At 31.6% G+C, this 23,313-nt stretch overlaps 1 protein-coding gene and 1 pseudogene across 1 annotated transcript; one reads left to right on the top strand and one right to left on the bottom strand.

Annotated features, from left to right (window-relative positions):
- Positions 1–3,960: 3,960 nt before the first annotated feature.
- On the bottom strand, positions 3,961–8,367 carry LOC124932875 (annotated as a pseudogene).
- A 5,582-nt stretch (positions 8,368–13,949) lies between these two features.
- Positions 13,950–15,265, top strand: LOC124922125 (GATA transcription factor 2-like). Its single transcript, XM_047462851.1, has 2 exons — positions 13,950–14,167; positions 14,251–15,265. The coding sequence occupies exon 2, from the start codon at positions 14,325–14,327 to the stop codon at positions 15,063–15,065; it is 741 nt and encodes a 246-aa protein (XP_047318807.1). The 5' UTR covers positions 13,950–14,167; positions 14,251–14,324; the 3' UTR covers positions 15,066–15,265.
- The last annotated feature ends 8,048 nt before the right edge of the window (positions 15,266–23,313 follow it).

The raw sequence follows: 23,313 nt of genomic DNA, 5'->3' as shown, positions 1-23,313 counted from the left end.
TTTTTAATCATTATATATTATTATTTTTTGGGGGAAAGGTTAAAACCATTTTATTAAAATTTGAAAAGTGGGAGGATCAGAAATTAAAACTAGACAAACCCTAGCTATGATTAAGGATGACAATCAAAAAAACCTTAAAAAACTGATTAGTAGCATTCATACATTCTAAAACACAGAGATTACAAACAGAAAAGACTATATTCAAATCTAACCATCCCAACTTGGGATTTTCGCATGCCATTTATTTTCATTAAGATGCATTCTTCCCCTTCCTCTTCCTCTTCTTCTAACGATAAAAGGAGATTGTATTGAAGAGGATGATGAGTATTATTGATTCTCATTTTGAATTCTCTCTTTGTACGAGCCCTTTCTGATTTGATAGAAATAATTATTTTTGAGAACTTTAGGGCTTTTACCTTTGTTATCTTTAACTTAAATTTCTGTATTCTTGTCTTCATTATCTTCAGCTTCGGCTTCAGAATCTACATCGGTTTTGGAATCTTCTTTACCAACTTTAGAATTCTCTGTTTCATCTTTGAAATTCTGGGTGTTTTTCTCTTAAGTTTCCTCAACAACAACTTGAGGTTCATCTTCCCTTTCCATCCCGATCATTCGCATTACAGAAAATTTATTTTCCTCTTGACATTGATTCTATTTACTTTCTTTTTTTCGCTGCTTTCCTTTTTCTCATAATCCTTGTTGCTTTCTTCCTTTGCATTTTCCTCAATTTTGTCTTTTTTATCACTATCCTTAACTTCCACAATATTCTCTCCCATTCTTGATTCTTCCGTTTCATTTTCCTGCTTTTTTGCTTCCCAGGCTTTCATGATTTTTTGTTCTTCCTCAATTATTTTTGCACATTTAGTACTAACATGTTGGAAAGTATTGTAGAAAACACACCTATTTGGCCTCCATTCATATGAGATTTCCATGACTGTGGGCTTTCCATTCCTATCAACAATTGTCATGTTTTTTGGCAGTGTACTTTGAGGATGCACTTCAATGCTTATTCTAGAAAAAGTAAGGTGCTCTCCTTCCTCTTTAATTGGGTCCATATATAATGATTTCCCCAATAGACTAGCAAAGTGACTTAGAGCTTCTGCATTATACATGTGTGCTGAGATGTTCCTAAGTTTGAACCATATTTGGGTTGTTTCCTTTGGCTTGCTTAGAAGGCTCAATTCTTCAGACCATCTCTCCAAATTCATACAGTTGAATCCAATATAAGTATGCACAATCTTCAGAATATCATCCAAGTTTGTTCCTTTTTTGAATTATAGAAAATAGAGATCATGGATGTTTGCAGAAACCTTCTCTAGTCCCTTCTACTCCCATTGTTTCATTAGTAATTCCTTAGTGTTTGGAAAAGATACACGGTTCTTTCCTATGTAGTTCCCAACAACTACATTTTTCAATTCTTTGACGCATTTCTCCTTCAATTCAGTGGGCAATTTAAATTCAAAAGGAGAGTTGAGAATCTCAACTTTTGTTTTAAACTCACCCGAGTAGATTTGACCTTTGTATAAATGATCTTCTACTTTCTTTTCTGCATTTTTTTTCCAGACTTCATTTACCTTCCAATTGGAATTTCTCCTGATAGTATAGGTTTTTGATTTTGGGGACTTCATTAGCTCTCATTGTTTCCACTAACCAGTTTACTATCTTTTCATATTTTTCCTTCTTCAGTAGGTTTCAATCTTAAAGATAATGTATATTCAATTTGACGGTTGTTTGTTGTATTTTCTCTTTGTTGAGCACAATCTCTCCTTTCTTTGCATGCATCAGTAGATTTGTGATTTGATTTTTAAGTCCAAAGAGGTTTGCTCTTTCATTATACCCAACCTTCCATATTCCTTCATTTTCCCCCTGTTTTCCTGTTGTATTTTCTTCAGAATTTATATCAGTAATTGGTTCTTTACCTTTGCTGCATTCCTGTTTTTCATGGATAATTTTTTCAGTAATCCTATCGATTTCTTTTTCAGCTACCTCCCTTAAACATTCCAATATTCCATCACAAATTCTTTGTCTTCCTCATTCTTATTACTTTTCTTTCTTCCCATTTTGATGAATAACATAACGCAACAACAAAACAGAGTAATAACAGAATATGGTACACTAGAAACCCTAACTATTACAGAACAGGGTAAACTAGAAACCCTAACCTTCTAACCAAGCTTTGCAGATGAATAAACGACCTAGTTATTAGAGTTGATACCGTACTATTTGTGCTAATTGTGTCGATCGTGCCGATCGTGTCGATTGTGTTGATCGTGCCGATTGTGTTGATCGTGCCGATTATGTCGATCATGCCGATTGTGTCGATCGTGTCGATTGTGCGCACGTTCTTGAATTGACAAACGACTTTGAGCGACTAGCAATCGCGACCACAACAAGCGAAACCGTGACCTTGATACCGTGTCGATCGTGTTGTTTTTCATTCGTGCCGATTGTGTCGTTCGTGGCGATCGTGCCGTGAAATCTCCAGAGGTTTCTCTCTTTTTGTAATTTTTTGATTATTAAATTATTTAATTTATTTATTAAAATACTGAAATCTTTTTATTCTACTTTTATTAAATTTAAATTTTAAATATAAAATTACATTATTTTTATATCAAATAAAACTTTTTTAATTAAAAATAAGGAGATGATATTCTATCCCTTATCATTGACCAATACAAAAGACCAATAGTTGCACTTACAATTCAAATTAAAAGACCAACTATCTCTTATTAAATAAACAAATTAACACATGATTATATTTTTGGTACATTAAAAATAAAAATGACACAAATTTACAATATTATAAATATAAATTATATATTTTATCTAAGGAATAAATTTAAATCTTTCATTCAAATTCATATTTAAATTTTAAATGAATAGTATATGCTCCCATGTTCCCCTTTGTGAGACATGTTTTTTTACTTACTTATCATTTAAAATTATCAAATAATTTTTTTTAAAAATAATTTTGAATTATATATTTATACCCAATACTATTTCTTCATAAATAAACAAGGCCACTTTTTAGTTTAGGGCTAATTTGATATTGGGTATTTGAAAAATAATGGGCTTAAAAATCATTTATTTTTATAAAAAGTAGATTATTTGAATTAAATTAATAAAATATTTTGTATTTAAATTTTATAAAATATAAATGTATAAAATATTTTGTTTTATAAATTTAAGAATTTGATTGTTTAAATGATATGTGACCGGATATGTATTATATATTTAAATAACCAGAGATCAAACCATCTAACTTAAATTCAATAAATAATTGCAAATAATACATTACAAAATGGGCATTGATTGAATTTTCTGAGATTTAGCAGAAATTACCTATACCGATCTTATTTTAAACAAACGAAATAAAAAATAGTTGTAGAATTTGTAGCCTATTTTATCTAGTTGTCACTTTGGAATGTATTTTTTTTCTTTGTTTATAAAAATGTATATATAAAAAAGATGTTATTTAATAAGAGTTTTAAGTTTGAAAAATGTTAAAATCATAGTCGGCCTCAAGTTTAAACAAGTGAGATGCATGACTAGTTCCACCTAAACATTTCGGGAAAGTTGACCAAGGTTCAAGTTATAAGGCCATTTTCAACCTAAATACTTATTCTCAAACCCAAAATGCAGTAAACATCCCATCAAACAGTAATTCATCTCCAACCCAAAAACCCAAACTCAAACTTAAAATAATATTCTCAAAATATTCCTTTTCATAATAATTTTTTTTATTTTTTAAATATTATCTATATATTTATCTAAAGTTATAAATTGAACCCATAACTTTACAACAACTTATTAATTACTTTTAAATTCTAATTATAAATCAATTATTTTTACAATTGCATAAAATAAATTAAACATTATTAAATAAACACAAATTACATTTCACAAACAAAAAAAATACAACAAAACAAACCTTATTAAAACATATTTTTCACACATAAAATAGACGATTTATCAATTCTCGGAATTGGTGTATTCCTCCCACAAATGATCAATTAATGCATTACGAAGTTCAATGTGGGCTTCTTTATTTCTTATATTTTCATACCGAGATATGAAATCTTGAAATCGAGTGTTTTCATTTATCACCATTTCGACCTCCGACGAAAGCGTTTCCATTTCAATTTCAATAGGTGCATTGAGGTCACGTTCATCCTCAATAATCATGTTATGCAAAATTATACATGTAGTCATTATATCATGCAACACTTCTTTTCTCCAATATTGTACCGGTCCTGCTACAATGACAAAACGTGATTGAAGAACTCCGAATGCACGTTCAACGTCTTTTCTACATGCTTCCTGTTTCATTGCAAACTGTTTTTTCTTTGGACCACGTGGCTCATTAATTGTTTGCACAATGGTAGACCATTTGGCATATATGCTATCAGCTAAATAATAACCCATGTTATATTATTTTTCTTGGATTACATAATGAGCTGGAGGAGAAATACCTTGAGTTAGATTCGAGAATAGATGAGATGACTCTAACACGTTTATATCGTTGTTGGTGCCTGGCAAACCAAAATGTGCATGCCATATCCAAAGATCACAATCGGCTACAGCTTTAAGAATGATCGTAGGCTTTCCACTACGGCCTGCATATTGTCCAGCCCACGCGATAGGACAATTTTTCCATTTCCAATGCATGCAATCTAAACTTCCTAACATTCCAGGAAATCCACGTGTCTTGCCAATATAGAGAAGTCTGGAAATATCATTTGTTGTTGGCCTTCTAAGATAACGCTCGCCAAATATCTCAACCACAACTCGACAAAATCTTTTCATGCTTTCAATTGCAGTAGACTCTCCAATTTTAATATACTCATCTGTGGCATCTGCTGGAACACCATATGCCAACATACGAAAAATTGATGTTATTTTTTGTATTGGAGATAATCCAAGTCTGCATATGTTGTCCGATCGTTGTTGAAAGTAACGATCATGATCTTTGACCGTATCAACAATCCGAAGGAACAATGAGCAAGACATTCGATATCTCCGACGAAACATGGTATCATTGTAAAATGGATTATCTGAAAAATAATTATTGTACAGTCTACGATCAACAGCCTCCTGATCACGATTGATAACAATATGTTCAGGAACTGAACCACCATATAATATCTGGTGGTTTTGTTACACAAGAAGTTGTTGGATGATCATGTTGTTATTATTCATAGCACGATATAACATTTCTTACTTTTTACGATGATCGTTTATGATCATCATAGTATCCTCGTCATCTAAAGAAGAAGAATCGCCAACGTTGAAATTCATTTGAGATAATTGAAGTTTTGGATAAGAAAATATATGTTATAAGTTATGAGTGACTTAATAATATCATGATAATATGTTATGTATTTATAGTAGTTTAATTGCAATAGTGTGTAGTCATTCATGTAAGGTGTGTTGAAAAATGTGATTAACTTTATAGTGTGTAGTCATTCATGTAAGGTGTGTTAAAAAAACGTGATTAAATTTATAGTGTGTAGTCATTTCCATGTAAGATTTGTTGATAAGAATTGATTCTTTGTAGTGTGTAGTCATTTCCATGTAAGATGTGTTAAAAAACGTGATTAACTTTATAGTGTGTAGTCATTTCCATGTAAGATTTGTTGATAAGAATTGATACCTTGTAGTGTGTAATCATTTACATGTAAGGTGTGTTAAAAAACGTGATTAACTTTATAGTGTGTAGTCATTTCCATGTAAGATTTGTTGATAAGAATTGATTCTTTGTAGTGTGTAATCATTTTCATGTAAGATTTGTTGATAAAAATTAATTCTTTGTAGTGTGTAGTCATTTCTATGTAAAATTTGTTGATAAGAATTGATTCTTTGTAGTGTGTAGTCATTTCCATGTAAGGTGTGTTAAAAAACGTGATTAACTTTATAGTGTGTAGTCATTTTCATGTAAGATGTGTTGATAAACATTGATTCTTTGTAGTGTAGAGTCATTTTCATGTATAAATAGACATGTGGTGGTCCAATATAATTCACTACACCCCACCATTTTAATTCTATCGAATACACATTTACCTACAACTTTTGTTAAAAATGTCTATCCGATCAACTTCCTATAACCACGATGAAGATATACTCTTATGTCGGGCTTATATAGAAATGTCTGAAGATCCAATTATTGGAGTGTACCAGTCAAGTGACCGATTATGGTCCCGAGTAGAAGAAGCTTTCAACAAAGAAAAATTAGAGCATTGGGAGATTCGTACTAAGAGATCTATGCAGTCCCAATTTGAAACTAACCAAAAAGCAGCGAGGAGACTTCATGTATGCATAAAAGCAGTTGAAAATATGCGTCAAAGCGGTGCTTCAAATGAATATATTGTGAGTATTAAGGCATTATTTGATTTAATTTTCAATAGTATACAAAGCTAAAATATTGTTCATGAAAGATTCAAAGTTCAAAGCAGGTTGGAAGTTCGATCACGTGTGGGACATCGTTAAAAACTTAGAAAAATTTAAAGATTGTTCAACAAGTAGCAGAAGAAATCAATCTTGTTATCCCTCTTTCTAGTCCGACAATCCAACTCCTGAAAGCGTCGGGCAAGCATCCCCTAGTATTTCCTCATTTCCTCTAAACTTAGAGAATTCAGAAAGACCAATTAGGGTAAAAAAAAGAAAAACTAAAAAGAAAAAATGATGATAATACATCATCGATCATAAACAATCTGTAAAAAACAAACAAAGAATTTCTTGAAGAAATTAAAAAGTCAAATGAACAAATTCAATATCAAATGAAAAAGAACTATGCAATAAAAGAGATTAAGGAAGAAAACAAAATTTTATTGCAAGATTCGAGTTCCATAAAAGATCCAAATGTTCGAGCATTTATTAAAGCTGAACAAGCACATATTTTACAAAAAAAGAGCTGAAGATCAAGGCCAACCAAATCCATCCACAATGGGCACATTTTTAGAATATTTCAATGATCTTGGAGGAAGTGGTGCAAATTTACCATATTATTAATTATATTTTTATCATCCATCTTGTATTTTATATGTAATCGGAATGTCCTTTTCAATTTCTTAGTTATGTAATCGGAATGTATTTTTCAATTTCTTAGTTATGTAATCGGAATGTATTTTTGAATTTCTTATTTATGTAATGGATTATTGTACTTTTTCGGTTTTTCTACGTGTTTTATTTTATTAAAATTGTTTTTATTATTTATTATTTGTTTTATCAATATTGCTTATTATTATAAATTTATAATACTTAAAAAATATAAAATATAAATATAAACAAATATAAATATAAATTAATCATATAAACAAATTAAAATTATCATGAATTAAACATATAAATAAAGTAAAATATAAATAAATTAAAATATAAATAAATTATATAAATAAATTAAAATATAAATAAATAAAATAGGTAAACAAATTAAAATATAAATAAGTTATGTAAATTAATTGAAAACAAACTAAAAGGACTAAAATGAAAGTTTTGAAAACTTTTGAGTATGTGAACAGTGTCCCTACAAATTTGGGTATGGAGGAGAGAGAATTTGCAGAAAAACTTAAAATGCAGTTGAGTTTACAGGTGGATTGGAGGGCTAAAACCTATTATGGAGATGAGTTTGCAGGTGGGTTGGAGATGATCTAAACATGCGGTTAATTTGGGATATTGTTGTTGGGTTGTGCAACAGAAAAATTGTGTATCTTCTTAGAAATAAAACATGTTGTGTTCTCAAATAAAAGATGTGATTACATTATGAATGATTGAAATACTCCATAATTAAAAGCTCTCTCAACCTCTCTCTCTGAATCAGCCCAAGAACTAGAAGGAAGTAGAAAACTCCAGATCTATTCACTCTCTCTCAACCTTACCGTGTTATGAGAAAAATACCAAAAAATGTATTTATACTCTAACCCGTTTTCATAACAAAAAACTCTGACCCATTTTCATAATAGAAAACCCTAACCCGTTTACTTACCCGTAAGATAAAACCTGACCCAATGGCAAGGAACACCTCAACAATTCTCCCCCTTCTGAGACATGAGAGAATGTTACTATAAACATTCATAATTTTGACGCCCCTGCCAGAGCCATTCCGGTTTTGGCACAACATATATATCTCATGCTTGCCTCTTGATAAGCCATTTGTCATAATATCTAACCCGTTCTCATCTGTATGCACTTTTTCCAAGTATAACTCCTTCTCGAGCACTTCACGAATCCAATGGTACCTTCTTTGGATGTGTTTTGAACGTGAATGGGAAACTTGGATTTTTGCTTACATGTATAGCACTTTGTGAGTCACTAAACACCACGAACATGTCTCGTGTTATACCTGTTTCCTTCAATAATTCCTTCATCCATCTCATTTCCTTACATCATTCAGTAATGACAATATATTCAGCTTTTGTAGTAGACAGAGTAACACATTTCTATAAAAGAGACGGACATGATACAACTCCCCCTCCAAAAGTAAATAGATACCCTGAAGTTCATCTCATTGTGTCAATATCACCACTTATATCTGAATCAGAAAACCCTAAAACATGTGGCTTTCTAGTACCATAACACAAAGCGTATTTAGAGGTCCCTCAAAAATATCTCATTAACCACTTAACCGCTTTTCAGTGTGCCTTACCGGGATTTGAAAGTAAATGAATAACTACTCTAACTACATGAAGCTATATCTGGTCTTGTGCAGACCATTACATACATCAGACTGCCTATTACTGAAGCATATAGAACCTTGCACATTTCTTGTCTTTCCTCTTCAATCTTGGGAGACATTGTCTTGTTTATTTTGAAGTGTGTGGCCAATGGACAAGCAACTAGTTTTGCCTTGTCCATACAGATCTTTTTAGAATATTCTCAATATATCTCTTTTGAGACAACCATAGTTTTTTCTTCACCTGATCACGAATGACCTGCATTCCAAGAATTTGTCTTGCTTGGCCCAAGTCTTTCATCTCAAAAGACTTGGCTAAATCATTTTTTAACTTGACAATCTTGAACTTGTCCCTCCCTATAATCAACATGTCATCAACATATAAGAGAAGTACAATAAAATCATTAGAAGCAAACTTTTGCACAAAGATACAATGATCTATAGACGTCTTCATATATCCATAGATGGTCATGAACGACTCAAACTTAAGATACAATTGTCTTGGTGTTTGCTTCAAACCATACAGACTTTTGACAAGTTTACAGACCTTGCTTTACTCACCTTTCTTATTGTAACTTTCAGGTTGCTCCATATAAACATTTTCATCCAAATCACTGTGGAGAGATACAGTCTTGACATCAAGTTGTTCAAACTCAAGATCCATACAAGCAGCTAGACCTAACACCACCCGGATGGAAGTCATCTTCATTACCAGTGAGAAAATTTCATCATAATGGATTCCATGCCTTTGGCCAAAACCTTTGACAACAAGACTAGCCTTGTATCTTGACTTGATATCATCACCTTCTTGCTTGATCTTGTACACCCATTTATTTTGTAATACTTTTATGTTCTTTGATCTTTCAACTAGTTCATATGGGCAAATTTTCAGCAATGACTTCATATTTTCATCCATGACAACTAGCCATTTTTCTTGTGAGCATCCTCTAGAGCCTCCTTATAGCATACAGGTTCTCCACAATCAGTTAGAAAGACATACTCTATAGAAGGGTACTTAGAACTTGATCTTTTCTCCTTAGTAGACCTCTTAAGTACCTCTGTTTGTTAATTCTATTGATTTCCATCTTTTTGTTGAACTTCAAAATCAGCCTCAATATTATCAACAATATCAGTTTCTATATCATTTCCATGGCCTAAAAATTGACCCCGATGAACATCATCATTACTATATGAGTCTGAAGCTACATGTGGCCTTGTCTCCTAACATAACGAGATAACTCAAGATTAGGAAGATCACGTATGTATGCATCAAGTTTTTTACCATCTTTAAAATTCTTAATAGTTTTATTTTCAAGGAATACCATATCTCTACTTCTCAAAACCTTATTGTCAATTGGGTCATAACACATGTATCCCCATTTTTCATCACCATAACCAAAAATATGCATTGCCGTTTTTTGTATCTAGCTTAAACCTCTCATCTTTTGGAACGTGCACAAAGGCTCTACAACCAAAAACACGTAAATAGTCATAATTAACATTTTTACTTGACCATACGCTTTCTGCACACTTATTATTCAATGGTTTGGAGGGAGAACGATTGATCACATACACTGTAGTGCTCATGGCTTCAGCCCATAAATTCTTAGCCAACCTGACATGGGAGAGCATACTCCTCATTCGTTCCAACATTGTTCTTTTCATCCTCTATGCCACTCCATTTTATTGTGAAGTCTTGGGAACAGTTTGTTCATGTCGAATACCCTACTCTTTGCAATAATAATTAAATGAGCCTATGTACTCTCCTCCATTATTTGACCGCACTCTCATCAATTTTCTTCCTGTCTCTCTTTCAACCAGCTTGTGAAAGACCTCAAACCTTGATACAACCCCATCCCTGAACTTTATATAATAGGCCCAAACCTTCTTAGATGCATCGTTTATGAAGGTTACAAAATAAGAAGCACCACTTATGGATTTAATCTTCATAGGACCACAAACATCAGTATGGACCAACTCAAGGACATTCTTTTTCAGTTCCACTTTTGACTTACTGAAGGAGATTCTGTTCTACTTACTCTTCAAGCAATGCTCGCAATTTTCAAGATGAGCATCATTGAGATTCGGCAACTCATTCCTCTTGATCAAAACATTCAACCCCTTTTCACTAATGTGACCTAGTCTCTCGTGCAACAGCTCAGAGGATGACTCCATCATGACAGAATATGCTACATCATAAACAATTTTTAAATTTGTCTTGTATAAAGAACAACATTTCTTACCTTGTGCAACAACCAAAGAACTCTTGCTTAGATTCTATGCTCCACCATTAAAAACATTATGGTAGCCTTCATCGTCGAGCTTACCTACGGAAAACAAATTCATTCTCAAATCAGGAACATGTCTTACATCTCTCAATGTTGGGAAACAACTCATGTTTGCCTCGATTCTAACATCACCAAGACCAATTATCTTGGACACACCACTGTTACCCATGCGAACATCTCCATAATCACCAGCTTTGTAGGACTAGAAGTAACCTTTGTGTGGAGTAATATGGAATGAGGCATCTGTGTCAACAATCATGTTGTTTCATTTAAAGATGTGCTAAGACATGAGTCTTGACAGTTAGAAGCATATGTTAGTTCACCATCTGAAGCATAAACATATGTATATGCACAATGTTCTTTCTTTTCTCTAGGCTTCACCGCACCCTTTGCTTTATCATTTTTAAATTTCTAGCAATTGTTTTTCCAATGAACCATTTTGCCACAGTAATGGCAAGCACCATCCTTCTTTAGAGCTCTGGAGTTGCTTATAGACTTGCCCCTACTCGAACCACTTCTATTATCCTTTGATCTTCCTCTATCAGTCACCAACATATTAGACTTAGAGGGTTTATCCCCCTTTCGATTATCCTCATCTAGTAAGGAACTGGTGACAAATGTCATGTTGACTTTACCATTTGGTGCTTAGTTACTAAGAGTGATAATAAGTGTCTCCCAACTTGTAGGCAAAGATCCAAGGACTAAAAGTGTTTGCACCTCATCATCAAAGTTTATCTTCAAACTACATAGCTGATTCAAAATATTTTAAAATTCATTCAAGTGCTCAAAAATTGATTTATTATCAATGTACTTCAAATTCACTAGCCTTCGTACCAATGCTGCTTTATTCTCTGTTGACCTCCCAGCGTAGAGAGCTTCATGTTTGCTCCATACACCATACCTAGTAGTCTCGTTCTCAACATGGTGCACAACATTTACACCAACCCAAGAACGAATAAAGCTACACGCCTTTCTATATATTTTTTTTCAATTAGCCTCTTTTGTAGTCTCAAGTCTAACACCCTCATTTTCAATTGCTTCATTCAAATCATATGAAACTAACAGATCACTAATCATCAGTTTCCATTGTTTATAGTTTGTACCATTCATACTCACCATATTAGGTTTGAATTTCCCCATTATTATTGTCTTAACAACTAACAAACCCCAGCAAAAAACTAGTTGATTTCCTCTTTGAATTTTGTCGAGTAACCAGCAAAGCACTCTACTCCAATGTTAAAACAAATAACCAATCAATACTGCTCTGATACCAATGTTGGGTTTTGCAACAGCAAAACTACGGATCTTCTTAGAAATCAAACATGCAATTCTCTCAAATGAAAGAAGTGATTACACTATGAATGATTGGAATACTGCACAATCAAAAACTCTCTCAATCTCTCTCTTTGGATCAGTCCAGGAACTAGAAAGAAGTTGAAAAAAACCCTAGATCTATTCACTCTCTCTCAACCTTACTGTGTTATGAGAAAATACTAAAAAATGTATTTATACTTTAACCCGTTTTCATAATAGAAAACTATGTCCCGTTTTTATAACAGAAAACTCTGTCCCGTTTTCATAACAGAAAACTCTAATTCGTTTACTTACCCAGAAGATAAAATCTGACTCAATGACAAGAAACACCTCAATAATTGTTAATTAATGATTTTATTTCGGGAATGATTTCGGGAATGATTAATTTCTAAATGAATATAAAAGTAGTAACATTGTTATGTGGAACGAGGAACACTATGAAATATCATATATAAGGTGAATCGCGCAAAGGAATGTGTTCTTATGGTTTAGAGTAATTAACTATTGAGTTGGACCAAGTAACTAGTGAACTTGAAACAACAAATTATAAAGTCAAAACTCTTGCATTTACTATGGATTTAAGTTAAGCTTGCTTGTTTAGGGTTCTTATGAGTTAATGGAAATTTAGGGGAAATTGAATTAAAGGTGGAAATATATTGAAATCGATGGTACATATGGCTGGCTGTTCACAAAAAGGTCACTGAAGGTGAATCTATCTACAATAAGGATGAGTAAAAGTATGGGTCTAACTAAAGAACGAATTGAATTGGTTTAAATTGAATGAAAACTTCATACCGACTAAATATATTTAAGAGACAGTTTATGTAACGATTTGGTTGGTCAATTTAGTGGGAGTTCTAAAAGATTTTAATTCATGATGATACTCAAATATTTCTTTTAATAATAAAATTTTATAGTTATTATTTATTTATAAAATTAAATATACATACATGATATTTGTTTTTCAAATTTAAATATAATTATATTTTATACATCCCAATTTTTATTTGAAACTCAAACTTGTATTTTTTTTTATTAAATAAGGTTTAAGTTTTGAATTGTGTTATATGATATTTCAACTATCAAAATTTTAGTTTTTTTGAGACTTTTTAAAAAATGTCCGTATTATTTTTTTCTATTTAATTTGTCAAATTTTAAAATAAAATAAAATTTAGAGACTTTTTTTAAATATAATATTATTTTTGGAATTTACGCATTCAGATCTGTCGAAGTTGGTTTGGATGACTAAAATACATGTAATCTAAGAAAAATTTTGAATACGGTCCACCAATTTAGATGTGTTTGTATTTTAAATGGAATGTTTTTTCGAGATATACGCGTTTAAAATATTCGAATACAATTTGAATGATTTAAAAAATATATAAAATGTGGGAGTAATTCAAAAAATCAAAAAAAAAAAAAGTGAGAAGCTATTTTCTTTACAAATATAGTAAATTAATTTAGAAAAAAAAATAATATGATAAAGTAGCTCGAGCCTTAAATATAAAAAAGTTTCAAATTAGAAATTGATTCAACCAAACTGATCAATAATCCAAAATGTTTAACTTCAACCATATGATTGACCATTTTTGTGTACAAACCAGTTACAAAGTTAAATAAAAACATGAAATACAGTATAATATTACATTTTAAATAGTATAAGGACTCATATGTAAACATAAAACAATACAGAAGTTAAATTGATATTTTAATATAAAACACAGTTAAACGCATAACATTTTTTTCCCCCAAATTCGAGATCTCGATTCCCTGCCCTAAACACTCTCGTCTTCATCATCGTCTCAAATTGGATCTCAATCAAGAACAATCCAATCATCAAAATTAACAGTTCCCAAGACAAGAACTCACTGATTTCATCAATCATCTCTGCATTACAGTGAGCATACTCAATCCATCTTTCCGATTTCAAATTGTTACATCGTTCTTATCGCTGATTTTGATTCCCTTTACTGTTGTTAGCTATTGTGAATGAGCAGAACGATGATCATGTAGCCGAACTCGATTAACTTTCAAATCTCTTTGATGTCTTGTTAATGGAATTTCCGGTGGACGAGATCGCCGACATTGTTAATCGTGGAGATCAGATGTCGTCGTTCCATAGTCGTTCCAGGAGCAAGAGATCAAGAGAAACTTCGTCGACGAGTAACGGCTGGACAGTTTCTCCTGAAAAAGCGCAGCCAATTGCCGCCGGAAAGAAGAAACAGGATGTGGTGAGGAGATGTACGCATTGCGCGTCGGAGAAGACACCGCAATGGAGGACTGGACCACATGGACTCAAAGATCTTTGCAACGCGTGCGGCGTTCGGTTCAAATCTGGAAGGTTATTACCGGAGTACCGACCGGCGGCGAGTCCTACGTTCGTTTTAACTCAGCATTCGAATTCTCACAGAAAGGTAATGGAACTTCAGCGGAGCAAGAAATCAAAAGGAACTTTGACAATCTCGTCGGAATCAAACGAGCAGGTTTGTGAAAAATCGAAGCAGAATGCGGACGGAAAGAAGAGAGATAGTTTGGAGGCGGCGTCGGAGCAGGATTCGGTGAAGCGATGCACGCACTGCGCGTCAGAGAAGACGCCACAATGGCGGACTGGGCCACTTGGACTCATTGATCTTTGTAATGCGTGTGGTGTTCGTTACAGATCCGGCCGGCTCGTACCGGAGTATCGACCGGCGGCGAGTCCTACGTTCGTTTTAACTGAGCATTCAAACTCTCAAAGAAAGGTGACGGAGCTCCGGCGGCAGAAAGAGATTCTCAGGCAACAGCAGCAGCTCTAACATCACAATCAATCACCGGAAGAAACAAGTTTGAAGTATGCTGACGACGTCATTAATTCTCTCTCTCTTAGTTGAGTTTATTGTGACATTTTTTTTTTTTTATTTAGGAAATAAGGTTTTCATCATTATTTTAAATCATATACTTTTTTACAACATGTTGACTTGTTTTGTTCTCTAATTTTAAATTATTTTTATCATTACCATCAGCTTCGATTATTAATATATCATTCTATACCAGCAAAAATTTAGTTCCGGACATAAGAAACCACGCCGAGAGAGAAATAAGCAAAAGTAAGAGTTAAATATTTAGAGTTTTTGCGAGACAGTTGAACGGTGTCAGTTTTGGTTCGATACACAGGTAGGTGGTGAATTCTCGTCGAGTTTTTTATAATCTAATTAGTCTAGATCTTTGTTTGAACTTCTCTTAGATACTTATTTGAGTATTCTACTTTGGTGAGATCTTTTCCTATCACTCTTCTTCTAATCTACCATGACTTTGTATTAGTGAACCTTTAAAGTGCTAGAGAAGAATTTGATGAAACTCACTATAATATAGTGAAAGTTTTTTTAAGAGGCCTACGGGTCCGTGGTTTTATCCTTGTTGGATTTTCCACGTTAAATTGATGCGTCTTTGTGTGCTTGATTTATTTCTCATTATTTATTTAGTTCTCTTGATTATCTCATTGTGACATACAAAAAGAGAAATAACAACTATTCTAGAATAGTTGTCGAATATGTTTTTCTCAATAAGTAGTATTAAAGCATTTGGTTGGACATCAAATTTCTTGTGTGCTAAATGGATGAGGAAGATTCGATCGGGATGATTAAGCTAACCTTGACAAATTTTCTGGTCTTGAAACACAAGATGTTAGATTTATTGATTTGTTTAAGCTTGTACAAGGCATGATAAAACCAGACGCGGTGAGCGATGAAGATTGGAAACTCATGAATTGGAGCAATTGTTACAATCAGGTTGTGAGTTGACCAAAATATTTTCTACCACATTGTAGAAAAGAACGGCGAGCAAGCTCTTTGGAAGAAATTAGAGTCGATGTTTGAGAATGGTTCTCTTAGGAATAAGGCAATGATAATTCGGCGACTCGTGACATGAAGTACAAAGACAATTGGAGTATGTTAGAGCACGGCTTGGTGAATTAGATGACATCGATGGATATGACTCTCGATGATGAGTTACAAGCTCTACTACTTCTCAACTCGTTAATAGACGGTTGGGAAATGTTGGTGATTTCATTGAGCAATTCAGCGATAAATGATATTCTAACAACATACATAGTTAAAGATAGTATTTTCAACGAAGAGGCTAAAAGAAGAGAGAAATGTGAACCAGCTTCATAAGTCCTATTAGGTGAAAATTTAGAGTCGCATAGAAGGAGCAAAAATAGATCTCCACACGATAGAAAGGAAAAAAATGACTCGAACAAAGGAAGATTGAATTTTGTGGTGGTCTTAAGTGTTATTGATATCACTGTAACAAACTAGGGCACATGAAGAGAGAAGGTTGAATATGAAAATGAGAGCAAAATGAAGGGCATAATGGTGAAAAAGAAACCAATGTGATTGTAGAGGGAAACTTCATCGTCGTGTGCAAGGATAGTTGTGTTAATCTCATAAATCAAGATAGTGATTGGGTGATTGATTGCAGTGCTTCTTTTCACGATATTTTTCATGGTAATTTTTTCTCTACATATTGAAAAGGAGATTTTGGCAATCTCTGAATGAGTAACGACGATTCATCGAAAATAGTGGGTATCAACGACATTTGCTTAAAGATTACATTCAGTTGCAAATTAATACTCAAAGATGTGAGGCACGTTCTAGACATTCGTCTCAACTTGATTTTTACGGGAAAATTTGACAATGAGGGGTTCGGGAATTATTCTGGTGAAGGTAAGTGAAATCTCACCGAATATCCGCTCGTAGTGGCTAGAGGAACGAAGACGAACACATTATATGTAATGTAAAACCAATTGTACAAGGGCGAGATAAACTTAATACGGAAAGATATGGATATTAATTTGTGGAACAAATGGCTTGGCCACGTTAGTGAGAAGGGTCTTCAAGCTCTCGCTAGGAAACAATATCTTCCTGGTTTGTAAGTTACGTCTTTGAAAACCTATGATGTTTTCTTATCGAAAAAACACAGAGTTTCATTTCATACACTCCGTCTGCATAGAAAATCAATTGTTCTTGATTTGATTCATACGGATGTTTGTTCTATTTAAGAAAAATCTATCGGTGGAGCATATAATTTTGTATCATTTATTGATGATCACTTTAGAAATGTTTGGTTTTATGCACCGAAAACTAAATATCAAATACTAAAGGTCTTTAAAAATTTCCATGCTAAAGTTGAGAGAGAAATAAGTAAAAAATTATGATGCGTGAAGTTAGACAATGTAGGTGAATATAGGAGTTCGTTTGAACGAAATTGTAGAGATCACAACATTAGATTTAAGAAACACCTTCAAATACACCTCAGTGCAACGGTGTGGTTGAAAGAATGAACCGAACAGTTGAATAAATAGTGCAATATATATTATCTCATTCGAAGTCACCAAATCCTTTGGAGGGGAGGCATCGAGAACCGTAGTTGACTTAATAGACTTTTTCCTACAACAACATTGAACAATAATGTTCCGAATAGGGTTTGGACATGAAAAGATGTCTTATAAGTATTTGAGAGTCTTTGGTTATATGGCATTCGTTTATATTCTAAAGGATGAAAAATCGAAATTTGACGATAAGGTGAAAACCTGAGTATTAATGAGGTACGGTCACGAAGAGTTCGAATACAAGTTATGGGATCTAATGACAAAGAAGATTATGATAAGTAGAGATGTGTTTCTTGAAAACCAAGTTATAAGTGATAGTGACAAGGTTGAAGAAGCTAATTCCTCAACTGAAATTCTTGTTAGTTTGAATACAACTCCACCTGTCATGAGTTTTGATCATGTTGAAGACACTCAAGAAGACAACAATGATAGTGTTAACGACGATGAACTAATTCAACGTTTTAAGGAAGAAACTACATCGATGTTAGTTGAACAACCTTTAAGAAGATCTAATAGGGATAGTCAATCCTCTGTTATATATTCTTCCAATGAGTATTTATTGCTCATAGATGGAGGAGAACTAGAAACTTACCTAGAAACATTTCAAGTTAATGACAAGAACAAGTGGTTGAAAGTCATGCAATAAGAGATATAATCCTTACATGATAACCACATGTACGACTTGGTAAGGCTATCTCAAGGAAAGAAAACACTCAAGAATAAGTGGGTGTACATGTTGAAGACCGAGAATAATAGCTCACAACTTAGGTACAATGCTTGATTAGTTGTTAAGGTTTTGGTTAGAAAAATGGATCGAATTTGTAGAAATATTTTCTCTAGTGATAAAGAATTACTCAATCCGAGTTTCACTAGGGTTGGTTGCACGTTTGAACCTAGAAGTGGAACAACTTGACGTAAAACTAATTTTCTTCATGGTGAATTGAAAGAAGAGATTTATATGGAGCAACTTGAGAGATTCAAAGTTAGAGGCAATTAACAAATTATGTATAAGTTGAAAAAGAGTTTTTAAGGACTCAAGCATATTCTAAGACATCACTGCAAAAAAATTGACTCGTTCATGATGAGTTATGAATATAATAAGACTACATCATATTACCACATGTTTATTAAAAAGTACTTAGATGACGATTTCATTATTTTGTTGTTGTATGTTGACAACATGTTGATCATTGACCGTGATGTTGTCAATATTGACAAACTAAAAACATAGTATAACAAGTATTTTGTAATGAAAGAATTAGGTGAACGAATAAGATACATGGAATGAAGATCTTGTATGATAGGAAAATGAGAAGTTGTGGATATCTAAATATATTTTTGTTACATCAAAAAGTGTATAAAGTCATTTTTGTTCCCGAAATTTATATTTTTAAATAAATGTGGAACCTACCTAAATATATTTTTGAAAAATAAAATTACTTTGGAGAATAATATCGTATTCTTTAGATACAAAAATAAATTGTTGCAAATAAAATAAATAATAGTTTAATTAAATAAGTTGTTGCAAATAAAATAAAATTTTAAATAATTTAATTTATTATTAAAAATGTTATTTTATTTTATATGCATCATCAAATAAATAAGCTAATATATATATATATATATATATATATATATATATAAATATATATATATATATATATATATATATATATAAATATATATATATATATATATATATATATATATATATTAATGTAAGTTTATTTATACAAATAGGTTAAATAAAATAAATATATATTATTTTTATTTTTTGGTAAGAATTAAAAAAAAGAAAAAAAATGATAGAATAAATATTTATTTATATTTATTTTTTCATAAATTAAGGAAAATAAAAAGAGAAAAAAATGAGAAATTATTTGAAGGCACAAATGATTGGGCAAACTAGTAGTGGTGTTATTTACATGCATAAAAAATCCAAACTTCTCTAAAAAAGAAGACCAAAATCTATTGTGGGGCAAGAAATTGAGATCACCATAAAGAGCAAACCAAGACAAGAAAAATGAGAGAAAAAGACAAAAAAAAAAACTAAAATCATATTCACAATTTTTAATTTTCCAACTTTTGTCTAATTTTTTTATTTTTCGTGTGTGAGGTTATTTTTTAAAAAGTTTCTAATATTTTAGGAAGCATTTAAGGCTTACTGTAAGTTTCCATTTTGTCTTAATTTTATTTATAAATTTCAATTTGATACATTTGAGTTTAGTATATTTCATTTCTTTAAATTTAAATTATTAATTGAGATTCACTACTAATATAATTTAAAAGTATTTTTGGTTGAATTAAATTTATTCTATTAATTTTTTTATTGAAAATATCCAAATTTAAATTTTAAAATTGGAAAACGGGTTTAGAGTTCTTGAATTCCTTACTCAATAACGAAAACCCCAAAGATTTCACAAGAAACCGTATGATTTGCAATAAGGTGAGGTTGTAAATGAAGTTCGTTAACCAGCCAACGATCCACTATTTGTTTCTATTTTATTTTTCTTATTTTTTTACATTTAAATGTCTTTTGAACAATTTTATAAAAAAACAAATAAAAAAACGTAATAATTTTAATAGAAATAAAAAATTTTAATTCATTTTTTAATATTTGATTTAATTTGTGTGTCCATAATATAAAAACTGCAAAATAATAAAAATAAAATAGGACAACGTATTAAGTATGTAACCCGCAACGCAAACACATTTAACTAGACACAAAACTTGCTGCCTAATGAGCTCAAACTCAAGAACTTAAGGTTAATATCCACCACTTATTGCTGCTATGCTAGAAGAGAGGATGAATAATAATAATAATTATTATTAGTTAAAATCATTATTCTATTTAATAAGTATTATCTTTAGATTTAGTATTAAGGTATAAATTATGTATTTTAGATCGGATAAAAATTGACAAATAAACGGATAATATAAGTGTAAAATATTTTCTAAAAAATGTTAAAATATTAGAAATAAAGACCGTTTATAACGAGCATGTGATAAATAACGCCAAAACTTTTTTTCACGTGTAACCAAGCACCGAACCCCTGGAGAATCTCTTTTCCAAATGTGTTATTGTTATACATGCCAATAACTTATTTTTTCCTAATTTTGTAAGAAAATTTAGGTGGCAACTCTTTAGTCACATACTGATTTTTAAATAATTTCCCGATTTAATTTAGTTTTATTTCAAAAATTTTGAAGAGATATTTATATTTTATATTTATTTCTAAAAATTCAAAAAACACTTTTTTGGGACGAATGTTTTTTAAACGTGTACAAGAAGGTTCTTGAACGATTCAATGTGAGTAAAACGAAAGTAGTCAACTCTCAAATTACGAGTCACTTCATGCTTTGTACAAAGCAATGTTCGACAAATGAGAAAAATAAGCGGAGATGAGAAAAGTTCCATGCGCATCTGCAATTGAAAGATTGATGTACGTTATGGTCTGCACTAGATCGGACATCGCTCATGCAGTTGACGTTATTAGCAGATTTCTCTCAAATCTGGGAAAAGAGCATTAAAAAGCAGTCAAGTGGATATTGATGCATCTTAAAGGCACTTCAAAAGTGTGTTTATGTTTTGCTAGTGACGAGTCTATTCTAGTTGGGTTCACAAACTCATATATGGTTGGTGACATTGATTCTAGAAAGTTTGTTTCAAGATTTCCGATGACCTTTGCAAGAGGAGTTGTTTCTTGGCAGTACACGTTATAAAAGTACGTTGCTCTATCTACTATAAAGGTAGATTATATCGGAATCACTGAAGGTTGTAAAGAAGCTTTGTGGATGAGAAAATTCTTAAAAGAATTGGGTCTGCAAATAAAAAAAAATACATTGTGTACATGATAGACAGAGCACTATTCATTTCTCCAAAAACTCAACATTCCATTCGAGATCAAAGAATATTGAAGTGAAGTACCACTGAATTCGAGATGTGTTCGTGACAAAATAATTGAACTTAGATAAATTTTTACCAATGAGAATATATTCAATATGATGACCAAACTTTTGTCGAAAGAGAAGCTTAAAGTTTGTCGATGAAGAACGAATTTGTTAGAGCCCATCAAATGATCTAGAAGCGGAGTTTGTTGGGTCTAGCTCATGTGATGGGTGTTGGGGGTGACCGACCCATTGAGATTGGATTAATAATATATAATATATTATTATATATTATTCTATACTATATAATAGGAAACAAGAGATTTTAGTCAAATGCAAGAAATCACACATAGAGAGAAATAAACAAAAATAAGTGTTAGATATTCAGAGTTTCGGCGAGATAATCGAGCAGTCGAACGATGTCAATTTTGGCTTGAATCACAGGTGGTGAATACTCACATAGTTCTTTACAATTTAACTAGTCTAGATCTTTGTTTGGACTTCTCTTAGATACTTGTTTGAGTATTCTACTTCGATGATATATTATTTTGTCATTGTTTTTGTAATCCACAATTAAGGGTGAAGATGTTGTATTAGTGAACTTCTAGTATGCTAGAGAAGACTCTAGTGTAACTCACATAATATAGTGTATGTTCTGTTAAAAGACCTACGAGTCACGTGGTTTTTTATCCTTATTGAATTTTCTAAGTTAAAATTGACGTGTCTCTGTGTGCTTAATTTTATTTTTGCTATTTGGTTTAGTTCTCTTGATTATCAAATTATAATATATATATAAGGAATAACAAGTATTCAACAATTGTTATAAAAGAGGTTTTTCCCAACATGTATTTGTATTATTTAGAATCACAATAACTTAAAGCTTTTTTTTGTTAAGTAGAAATTAAAATTGGAGATTTTTTATTTACGGATGCTTGTTTAAATAAGGGAATGAAATTGATAAATGTGTGGAATATATATGATTGAAGTGTGTTGAAGTTAAGAATGAGTAACTATTACTATTTATATACCTATTTTTTCATTGTCAGGTTTTTTATTTTAAAACATTTTGATTAGTTAGGTTAAATGATAAATATATACAAACAATTTAATCCAATATATTTTTTATGAGAAATGATAGGGAACAGAAAAATATTAAAAAAAAACTTGACCGGAATGATGTGTTATGTTTTGAGTGGAATAAAAATATAAAAATTCTTTCCTATAAAATTTTCAATTCATTCAAAATTTGACATATCATTCCCGTAAAATTTATTATCAAAATTTTCATGTCCCTGTAATTTATCTATTTTTATTTTATAAAATGTAGAAAACTTTTCCAATTATTTTATATATTTTTTTGGATTTTTTTTTCTAAAAATATTTAGGCTATTTCAAATAATATTTTTTAATGTTTAGATGGACAAAGCAAACATGACCTTGTGCATTTTTAATTAAACCAACTCGCTAATGCATTTTTGGCCGAAACGGATTAGTTGCTAGCTAGACCAAGTAGGAAGTAGACAAGTCAAAGTAGATTTTTACAGCATAATTCTGTTTCCATTCAAAATTTATTACATTTTATCTTTTAAATTAACTTTTACCATTATTTTAGTAAATTTATAAATAATTTATTTTTCTCCAACTTTGATTTAGTTTTTCACATTTCCTCTCTTCGATATGACCCATATCACTTCAGTATTATTTTTCCTTTGATCCCATTTATCAAATAGACTCAATCCCTTAAAAATTTAGTCCTTAATTAAATGAATTAAAAAAATTCAATTGTT

Source organism: Impatiens glandulifera, chromosome 1, assembly GCF_907164915.1.
Source record: "Impatiens glandulifera chromosome 1, dImpGla2.1, whole genome shotgun sequence".
Classification (NCBI taxonomy): domain Eukaryota; kingdom Viridiplantae; phylum Streptophyta; class Magnoliopsida; order Ericales; family Balsaminaceae; genus Impatiens; species Impatiens glandulifera.
This window is presented reverse-complemented; position numbering and strand designations above follow the sequence as displayed.

Excerpts from the sequence above, each read along its gene's own strand:
- LOC124922125 (XM_047462851.1), top strand. The coding sequence starts at position 14,325 with ATGGAATTTCCGGTGGACGAGATCGCCGACATTGTTAATCGTGGAGAT.